At 44.7% G+C, this 10589-nt stretch overlaps 1 protein-coding gene across 1 annotated transcript in view; it reads right to left on the bottom strand.

Annotated features, from left to right (window-relative positions):
• Positions 1 to 1048: 1048 nt before the first annotated feature.
• Positions 1049 to 10589, bottom strand: part of LOC145417393 (hemicentin-1-like) — a 134455-nt gene continuing 124914 nt past the window's right edge. Inside the window, exons 5-7 of the mRNA XM_080286070.1 lie at positions 2997 to 3080; positions 1359 to 1443; positions 1049 to 1246 (exon numbers count right to left, since the gene is read on the bottom strand). Of these exons, the coding sequence (XP_080142196.1) occupies positions 1059 to 1246; positions 1359 to 1443; positions 2997 to 3080 (357 nt within the window). The 3' untranslated portion in view covers positions 1049 to 1058. The remainder of the gene's footprint in view (positions 1247 to 1358; positions 1444 to 2996; positions 3081 to 10589) is intronic.

Below are 10589 nucleotides of genomic sequence, written 5' to 3'. Positions count from 1 at the left end.
TCATCGTTCTTATATTCCATTCTCCTCATCTTGTTCTGCCAAAATCTGTACACTCACGACTTTTTTCCACCTCAAATATTCTTCACTTTTTTTTTTTCTTGATCACTGCTTACTCACGTCAGTTCTTCATATAAAGTTTCAATACGTTCATTTTTCAGTTTACTTTTGGTCACCAGTCCCTCTGTTCGACTTTCATTTTCCGTCTACCTGTCCACCACTACCTTGTATCAAAGCGTGCCAGGTATTTATATAATTTATCTAGGTATAACGTCGTATAATTTCCTTTTCCCTTCTATATTGTCATCTCCTCTGCCTCAGCTCCAGCACCTCCACCATTCATATAAGTTTTCTGGGCATACACGACTACGCCCTCAGCTTTCCAAATACTAACATCACTACACTTGTCTTCCACCCTTTTCTGACACCACTCCCTTTGTACTTCACCTCAAACGCCCATACATACACTGTTTCATTTATAATATCACTGCGCCCTTTTTTCCATCTACTTCCTCCGTTCACGCCGCCCTCCAGTAATTTTCCATGTATTTTTATTCATCACAGGCTTTCTGTTCCATCCTGTCAGCTATTAACATCAACGTCAATTCTCGGAGAAGATCACATCCTTCCTAATCTCTCTACTTCTGTCTACACCTATCTCGCTGTTTATGTTAGTATTTCAAGTATAAAACTACTACATTAGTTTTTCCTGCCCTTTTCCAATCTTGGCTGCGTACTCCCTCTCGTCTTTTCATGTTAGCTAGTTTTTTTTTTTTCTAAGTATTTAGACCTCCACATCCTTTTTCCGTGTCTCTTTTTCCTACTCTTTCCTCGTTATTCAAGCCTCTATGTTATTTAAAGTAGGTCTCTAGGTATAACACTGCTACGTTCTATTTCCATCAATTTCTTTCATCACTGCTCCCATACGACGCACTATTTCCATCACTTTCGTCCGTCACAGCTCCCATATTACCCTCTATGTCCATCAGTTTCGTCCGTCAGTTCTCCCATACTACGTTCCTCATCAAATTTGTCCATCACTGCTCCCACACTCGCGTCTCTCAACTACCCACACTCCTCGCGACGCCCTGTGATGAGGCGCTCTCCCCCGTCAGCGCCATCGTCAGTAGGGTGAGGAGCAGCGGCAGGAGGACGAGGATGCTGCTGCTGGTGGTGATGAGTTTACGAAAGTTATATGGATTTGCTAGGCCAGCCACCCCGTTGGTTTGCATGGCTGCCGGCGTCTCTCCTGTGTGGGGTAGAGGAGGAAGGATGAGTTAGTGGGTGTCTGTCTGTCTGTGTCTGTCTCTGTCTCTGTCTCTGTCTCTGTCTGTCTGTCTCTCTCTCTCTCTCATACTCACCATTAAGAACGTGGACGGTGAGTGAGGTGAACTCTGTGTTGGAGGGCATGCACGTGTAGTTCCCGGTGTCTGAGGGCCGTGCATCCTGGTGAAAAGAAGAAAATATAATCCATTCAGTTGTCTTTAACCTGGAGTCGTACTTATGAACTCTTGCAAGCTTATCTGTGAGAAATAAACGTTTTCAATGAGTAATAAATATTTTGTAAGTGTGAATTGGAGTAATGGGTATAGAGCTTTGAAGATCTTCCCATCCCAAGTGCCAAGTGCCCTCGTGTGTGTGTGTGTGTGTGTGTGTGTGTGTGTGTGTGTGTGTGTGTGTGTGTGTGTGTGTGTTTTCTCAATCTCCTTCCATCCCAAATGCTATCTTGTTTCTGTGTTCCTTTTCAATGGACCTCTCAGTCTCCCATCCCAAATGCCTTCTTGTTTCCGTGTTTTTGTCATCTCTTGCTTCTGCACTTTCTCTCTCACCACATCCATTCCTGCATATTTCCATGCCAGGCGTTGTATCTAATTTGTATCTCATCTCATTTTTACTACCGCTTTTGAAAGAAATGGCATGTTGAGAAAGGGAGGTAAAAAGAAGAATGTTATATTATTCGTTGTCTGTCTGTCTTGAGTCTGAAAAAAAAAAAATAGATATTATAAACCACTCTATTACGCCTTAATGAACAGCCTTATAAAAATTAAAACACTACATGAAAGGGAATGGGCAGGGAAGATTTTACTGATTTGCTTTATTAGGTTATTTAGATGGAGGGGAAGGAGTGGGGGAGGCTTTACTGTATTGCATTGATATATTGTTTTGAATCTAAAAGGCCCCTCTTTGTTACTTTGCTCAACATCTAGATTGCTTGTTCTATGTATCTTCTGACCTTTGATCTGTATCAAAAGTGTGCTATTATCCACTTTTTTCCCTTCTTTGCACTCCCTCTAAAATTCTGCATAATATCCTTGCCGTTGTGCATCCCTGTAGCTCTGCCAACAGTTTATCCACTTCTGACAACACCTTCCTCCTTTCCCGCATGCCTTCCTTCAGATTTCATACTTTCTGACGTTCCTCTTACGTTCCTATTTGTAGCCAATAATATCTGGTCTTTGTCTTTCCTCTTGCCTCTTCTCGCTGTCACTTTCAGCCTGCCCCTCCTCACTGCCCGTCTCGTATCTGGTTCTCTTTCTTTCCATTCCTTTGCCTATCCCATGTCTGACACAACTCACCTACTCCTCTCACATGCGTCTCCTTTACCAGTCTCTCTCTCTCTCTCTTGCTGTCACTTACCTGCTGCACATCTGTGCCTATCGCTTGTCTGTTACCTTTCCACTCCTCTTCCCCCCGTGCCTCTTCCCTGCCTGTTCAGATTATGCCTGTCCCATGCTTCTCCTCGACCTGTCACATCCAGCCTGCTCCTCTCTGCCTCTCCCCTGCCGACTCCCCCTACCTGGTTCTCTCCTGCCTGCCACTTATCTGGTTCTCTTCCCAACCTATGCCCTACCTGCCTCCTGTCTCACTCCCCTGCCTGCCCTGTGCCTTGCCTGCCTATCACCCATCTGCTTCTCTTCTTTTCCCTACCTCTGCCCTGTCTGCCTCCTGCCTCACTCCCCTGCCTGCCTCCTGCCTCTCCTGCCTACCCCCTGCCTCACCTGGATGAGAAGGTATGCCCTGGTGGTGTTGCCCCTCTCAGTTACCACAGTGATGCCGCCGCGGGACGATTCATAATTCACCACCTGGACACACAGACGATATAAGTTAGGCAAAGCAAGTGAGGTGAATAAGTAAATATGTCATTAAGTAAATATATTTGTAAGTGAGTACAGTAAATAAGCAAGTGAAATGTAAAAAGTGCCATCATCATCACCATCATCATCATCATCATCATCATCATCATCATTGTCGTCGTCATCATCATCATCATAATCACACTGTCTTGTAGCAACACTGTCTTCAGACGATTTTTTGTCGAATTAGGAGACTTCAGACTGGGGGGGGTTGAATGTAACCTTCATTACCCTCAGTATAATAAAAAAAAGAAGGTAATCGTGGTGAAAAAGTCAGCAACAAATTACTTTACATTTTCAGCCGACATGAAAATAATAGTTAATCTCTTTCTCACTTAAACCCCGAAATTTCACCTCGTCAAAACAAGCCTGTAATTTAAGTGTATTGATATTTTTCAAAGAGGGGGAGGCCAAGGAAGAGATGGAGGGATGGAGTGGAGAGGTAGATGAGAGAGGGGGGTGTGAGCTGGGAGCAGGGCAATGAAATGGCGGGGAACAGGGCGACGTGGAGGCGATTTGTTTGTGGCCACCTCTTACGGGATTAAGGCGTCTAGCAACAGATAGATAGGTAGATATTTTTCAGATGCAATGCGGAAAATAGTATCATGCTGTAAATAATCTAAAAGGAAACTGTAGTAAAGCGTTCCCCCATAAATATCTATATAGTAATAAATAAGAGCTTCAATCAGGTAATACTTGGGATATTATGTTCTCGTCACTTGGTACTGGAGAGGGACGCCTTCACGTGGTGGCACTGATATAACTGAGTGACTGAAGTGCCTGGTTGATATAAACATCCTTAAACTACTATACTTCCATCTCTTCCAGAAGGATGGTGGTGGACTGCAGAACAGTTTAAGCCTGCAGTCTACCGTGTTTGCGTTATACCGTCTTACTGTTGTGTAGAAAATGGTTATTGTTTTCTATAAATTAATCGATGATACAGGTAGATACACACACACACACACACACACACACACACACACACACACACACACACACACACACACACACACACACACACACACACACACACCCTGCAATATCGAAAACAACATATACACACGCGCACACACATCAAGAATTATCACACACACACACACACACACACACACACACACACACACACACACACACACACACACACACACACACACACACACACACACACACACACACACACACACACTGCAATATCGAAAACACAACATATACACACGCGCACACACATCAAGAATTATCACACACACACACACACACACACACACACACACACACACACACACACACACACACACCCTGCAATATCGAAAACACAACATATACACACGCGCACACACATCAAGAATTATCACACACACACACACACACACACACACACACACACACACACACACACACACACACACACACACACACTGCAATATCGAAAACACAACATATACACACGCGCACACACATCAAGAATTATCACACACACACACACACACACACACACACTGCAATATCGAAAACACAACATATACACACGCGCACACACATCAAGAATTATCACACACACACACACACACACACATACACACACACACACACACACACATACACACACACACACACACACACACGAGGGAAATCAGATGTGTTGCTTTATGATACGCACAACGCTGGGAAGGGATGATATTATTGCATGGCTGTTGCAATATTACGCCATCCCTTGATATTATTTCCTTGCATATCTCGTTATCTTGCACACTGAATTGAATTTCCGACTTCCTTCGCCTGGTAATATCTTTTATCCCAAGGTCCGTACGAGCGAGCGAAACGAGCGAGCGAGAATTTTTGGTGCTTAGTACATATAGTTCCTTCGTCTTAACGTGGCCTGAATTTTTGTCTTTGTGCGTGTGTGTGTGTGTGTGTGTGTGTGTGTGTGTGTGTGTGTGTGTGTGTGTGTGTCCTGGGTTTCTCTGGAGCATAGTGAATTGGTCTAACGGTAGTGTACGTAGTAGTAGAGTAGTAGGCTAGTCGTAGTCTTTGTTGTAGTTGTAGTTGTTGTTGTCGCAATCCCAGGTTCATCTGAAAGCTAACCTAGTGAAATGCAGACTGATACTACCCTTTCCCTGCACTCCACCATCCTCCTTTCGGGGAATAGGGAGGGGACTGAAGGACGTTTGTATATCGGGCAGCAGAGCCAACCGGTTATGTCAGTGCCACCGCATGAAGGCTTCCTCTGCTCCTCTTTTACTGATAAACGAAGTGTATGTAATGTAGATAACAGAAAAAAGATTCATTGAAGTTCTTTCATGGTAAATTAGGTCAGATTTTCGTCCTTATGCATCTTATTTCACGTAGCTCAGTGGCAGAAAAAGGCAGTGCAGTGACTACAGGTCTTTCTTATAGCGCATCTTCGTGACTAGCATTACAATCGTTTACCAATTGTTACGACGACTCAGCATTCACGATGAAGAGACGGCAGTTTTAAGCCAAGCTAAAGTGGAAAGAGTACAGTTTGCTTTGAGAGGCCTGGCAAACTTTTACTCGGGCAGAAAAGTAAAGCCAAAAGTAAGAAAATAAGGACGAAAATTAGGCGACCGTGATATTGGCAGTGGGAGCCGAGACCGAGGTTGTAATCAGTTTTGGGGGCCGATTGGGGGTCACCGAAATCAGGTATTTAGCACCACAATTGGCTTGTAATTAGAGAGGCGAAGGGATTAACGGTGTAATTAATGCGGTTTGATTCAGGTGAGATTATAAGGTATAAAACTGGATGGGTGGTGAGTTGTGGCGCGACGGACTGGCATGGCAAGCGGCAGCGGGAGGTTGGGTTAGATCAGGAGCGATGGAGGGAGGCGAGGGGGGAGGGAAGTATGGATGGAGGGATGCAAAGGGGAGGGGGAAGGAAGGGGAGGTAATGTTGGAAGGGAAAGAGGGCTGTGAGGAGGGTGAGAGGGAGGGAAAGATGACTGGGGAGGGAGGGGAGAAAAGAAAGAAAGAGGCCTATGGGGAGGGAGGGAAGGAGGGAGGGAGGGAAAGATGTCTGTGGGGAGGGAGAAAGGGAGGGAAAGAGGCCAGTGGGGAGGGAGGGAGGAAAAGAGTGCTGTTAGGAGGGAAGAGGAGGTTGGATCTGGAGCGAAGGGGGGAGGTGAGAGGAGAAGGAGGGATGGAGGGGGGGGAGAGAAGAAGGAAGGGTAGGTATTGTTGGAAAAAAGAAGGGAGGAAGAAAGAGAGAGAGAGAGAGAGAGAGAGAGAGAGAGAGAGAGAGAAGTGGAGGAAGGTTGTATTAGATGAAGAACGATGGAAGGAGATGAGAGAGAGAAAAGTGGTTGGCTGAAAGAGAGAGAGGAAGGAAGTGAAAGTGAATTATTTGAGAGAGAGAGAGAGAGAGAAGTGAAAATGCCTGAGGGAAGGAGGGAGCGAATGCCAAGAGTATTTCAGTGGAGAGGGAGCAGTGAGTGTAGGAAGGTTTGCAGAAAGGGAGAAAGAGAGACTAAGAGGATAAGTAAAGGGAACTGCTACGAGGAAGGACAAGAAGACTAAGAGGAAGAAAAAAGAGGTAGATGGAAGCCTGAGGAAATTTGAGGGAGAGGAAGAAAGGGAGGGTAAAATTAGGGAGATTTTCTGAGAGGTAGAAAAAAAAAGTGAAAAGGAAAGGGAGAAAAAGAGGAAAAACTTGGAGGGAGGAGGTAGGTATGGAAAGAGGAGTGAAGGTATAAGAGAGAGAGAGAAGGGAAAAATGGAGTGCAAGAGCAGAAAAGAGGAAGATATAAATAGTAGGAAAGGAGGAAGAAGAGGGAGAATTGGAGGGAAGTGAAAGGAGGGAGTGGAGGAAAAGGAGAGATCAAGTATTTACGGGAGAAAGTTATGATCAAGAGTTATTTCGACAGGAAGAGAAAAAACTGGCGAAGGGCGTAGTATTGTACAGAGGGAAAGGAAATAGGGAGAGAGTAACAGGAAGTAGAGAAGGGAGAAGGGAGAGAGAAAGTCCCTTTTCCCCTTCCTCCTTGAGTCGTAATTCTTCCTTATCTTTTTTTTTTCCTTCTATCTCTGCCCTCTCTCTCCTCTTGCCAAACGCCATCTCTACTCGTACTCCTTGCCTTTTCCCTCCCTTTTCTGTCTCTCTCCTTAGCTATCAAATCTCCCTCCCCTCTCTTCCTCCCTCACAGATTCAGGAACAGATATTTACTATTTCTCGTGTTCCTTCTTTCCTTCCTTTCCTTCGAGACGCTCTTCCCTCCATATTTTGTTATCTATTTCCCATTCTTTCTTTCAGTCTTTGTTTCTTCCTTCATTTCCTCTTCCTCTCTCTGCTCATTAGCAATTTTCCAACCTCATATTTTTATGTTATTTTCCGTTCCTTCTCCGCTCTCATTCCCATTTGCTTTCCTTCTATGCATGCCACTGCCCCCCTTTCCTCCATTGAATCTCAGCTCCTATTTTTTTTTCTCTCCTCTTTTCCTCCCTTGCTTTCAAATCTTCCTCCCCTCTCTCCCTCGCAGGTTCCAATTACAGATATTCATTTTTTCTGATGCTCTGATTCCCCTTCGTACAGATATTCCTCCTCCTGTATTTATCTCTTTCGCATATTTCCATTCCTCTTGTCTTTGTTGTGATCTGTCTTCTTCCTTCCAAATTTGCCCCCACTCCCCTTTTCCATCCTCCCTTCCTCTCTATATTTATTCCCTACTCTCATTTCCCCCTTTCCTTCATGCTGTGTTTGTCAATGTTTTCATTTCCTTCCATTTTTATTCTTTATTTTTCCTCCTCACCTCCATCACATCTCCGTTCCTACTTCCCTCTCCACTTAATTAGTTTTCCATTTTCACTCCCCATTGACCACTCAGCAGTATTTTGGAGCGACATTTTAACTCCCTTGGTACCAGCTATCGTTACAAAATCGTGGGGTGTCGATGGTGTGACTGTGTGCGTAACCAGCGAATTATTCATGGAGATCGACTGAAGGCGCATTACCTGTATAATACGCGAATGCCTACGCTGGTTATGGGCACCCGGCGTATTTCCTTGAGGGTGATTGTGCTCATAGGGCGATATTTGAGAGTCGGTTCCGTTGGAGGTGCTCAAGGGAAAAGCCACAAAACTCGTGACTGGAGTAAATCGATCGTTCCTGTCGGGAGATACGTTGAGGGGGAAGAGTCGCTGCCTAGAGGCGTTAACGAGGGGACCACTGTGGGTGTAGTCGGAAGCAGAGTGAGACTAATTGGTCTGTGGCATTGGCTCTGAGTTTTTGAGTCCCCCCTCCCTCTTTGTACCTTTCCCTCTTCTTTCCTTTTACTCTTGTCTCTGCCTTCCTTCTCTCAGCCCATCTCTGATCCTCCTTCCCCTTGTTCTTTTCTCTCCCCTGTCTCCTTCGCAGCCTTCAGGAACATACATTCACTTTTTCATTCATTCCTTTTTTCCTCCAATCCTAGACACTACCATCCTTTCACGCTAAAAGCACTCAATCCTCCCTTCTTCCCCTGAGCATTTTCTACTCTCTTTCTCTTTCACCTTGCCTCCTTCCTCCTTTTCCTCCTCCTCCTCTTCTTCCTGCTCCTCCCTGTCTAAGTACTCTCGGCTTTTCTTCCCTACATATTCTCTCTCTCTCTCTCTCTCTCTCTCTCTCTCTCTCTCTCTCTCTCTCTTCCAGACCTTTCTAAGACTCCGCCTGAGAAATTAAGTCATCCCTCACCTTCTGGGCTAAAACGCAGGTAAAATAATGGCCTTAGTCTATTTACAGGCCAGGTATATATACGTGACTGCGAATAAAATCAAATACTCAGGTTTATCCCTTCCCGTCCACTGGCTTAAACCAATAGGACTCTGATGTATGAAAAGTGCCGGGACCAACACACGATGCTTGAGGTGGAGTTATGTGGAGAGAGAGAGAGAGAGAGAGAGAGAGGGGGGGAAGAAGGGTTATGAGGTAGGAAGAGGAAAAATCAAGTTGAAACAGTAGATAGGAGAAAAAGGGTGAACTGGAAGGGGGTTGGGGGACGTGGTGGATGGGTGGATGGAGGGATATGGTGGAGGAAGAGGTAGAGGGATATTGTCGGGTGGAGGGGTGGATGGAGGAAGGTAGATAGTGGTGGATACAGTGGAGGGAGCTGAGGGGTGGAGGGAAGGAGACAGTTGTGGTGGGGGTGGAGGGCGAAAATGGGAGACATAGTGGAGGTATAGAGGAGTGGAGAGAAGGATACAGTTGTGGTGGGGGTGTAGGGAAGGGACATAGTGGAGGGGTGGGTGGAGGGAAGAACAGACTAGCTGGAGGGGTGGAGGGGTAGGTGGAGGTAGTGGATGGAAGGAGGGAGAGACAGAATGGTATATGTTTCATGAATAGTTGGCGGAATGTGAGTGTTTGTCTCTCCTACCAACACCACACTGGCACTGACGGATGGTGTGTGTGTGTGTGTGTGTGTGTGTGTGTGTGTGTAGAGTGATGTTTGTGTTCTCTAGTTTAAGAGGTTGCGTATCAGTGTGTGTCTTTGTGTGTGTATTCATGTTTGGGTATGTGTGTGTGTGTGTGTGTGTGTGTGTGTGTGTGTGTGTGTGTGTGTGTGTGTGTGTAAACTCTCCTTTGTGCGTACTGTATATCTGATAAACATGAGTATACCGCACCATTGTCTGAGTTCTTTGTATGTGTGTAAGTACTATGAGATTAAGGATTGTTGTTTGCTGAAGTTGGTATGTGTATTGTTCCCCCAGTCCTACACACACACACACACACACACACAAGTTCTGATATATTCCATCTTACCTACAACTAGTCATAAATACAGGTTAACTTCATATCGCTAAATAAGGAGACACTGACCGATGTCTTTTGAAACCATGAAACGCAATCTTCTTACTCCGACCGACTGTTTAGAATATTAAGTAAGTGTTCTATAATTATTGGACTAAAATGCTGAGCGATGTCACTGTTTATTTCCTGATGATCTCGCTGTATAATCAGTATTTCCTGTTCTAGTATCAGTTCCAGGTAACAGGTAATAATCCGTCTAATCACTTTTAGATCTTGATTCGGGGTGTATTAGGTCCCGAGAGTTGAGTTCCATTCTGTGTACCAATTTTACACTTCTTTTTATCCAGGAAAGTGTAGGTTAGGTTAGGTCTGTTTTCTTAGTATCAGGTGAGTTTGTTAGTTTGATTAGGCTAGGTTAAGTTAGAGTAATTAAGTAAAAAATGGAAGAATGATCATCCTGGAAAAGTCAAACTACGCATGTGCAAAAATCGGTATACAGAAGGGAAATGTGCTTACCGAGGCTGTGCTACCGTAACCTGGGTAGAGAGAAGACTGTCATACGTCTTAAGAAGCGTTATAAGACATTCAGCTAAAATGCATCTGATCACACATGCTAAACATCATTATTATTATTATTATTATTATTATTATTATTGTTGTTGTTGTTGTTGTTGTTGTTATCTTGGCCTTTTTTGCTACCGTTAATTTGGGGTGATGAACAG

The sequence above is a fragment of the Coenobita brevimanus genome, chromosome 110, assembly GCF_032717465.1.
Source record: "Coenobita brevimanus isolate Jiangsu-jjx chromosome 110, ASM3271746v2, whole genome shotgun sequence".
NCBI classification, from domain to species: Eukaryota; Metazoa; Arthropoda; class Malacostraca; order Decapoda; family Coenobitidae; genus Coenobita; species Coenobita brevimanus.
This window is presented reverse-complemented; position numbering and strand designations above follow the sequence as displayed.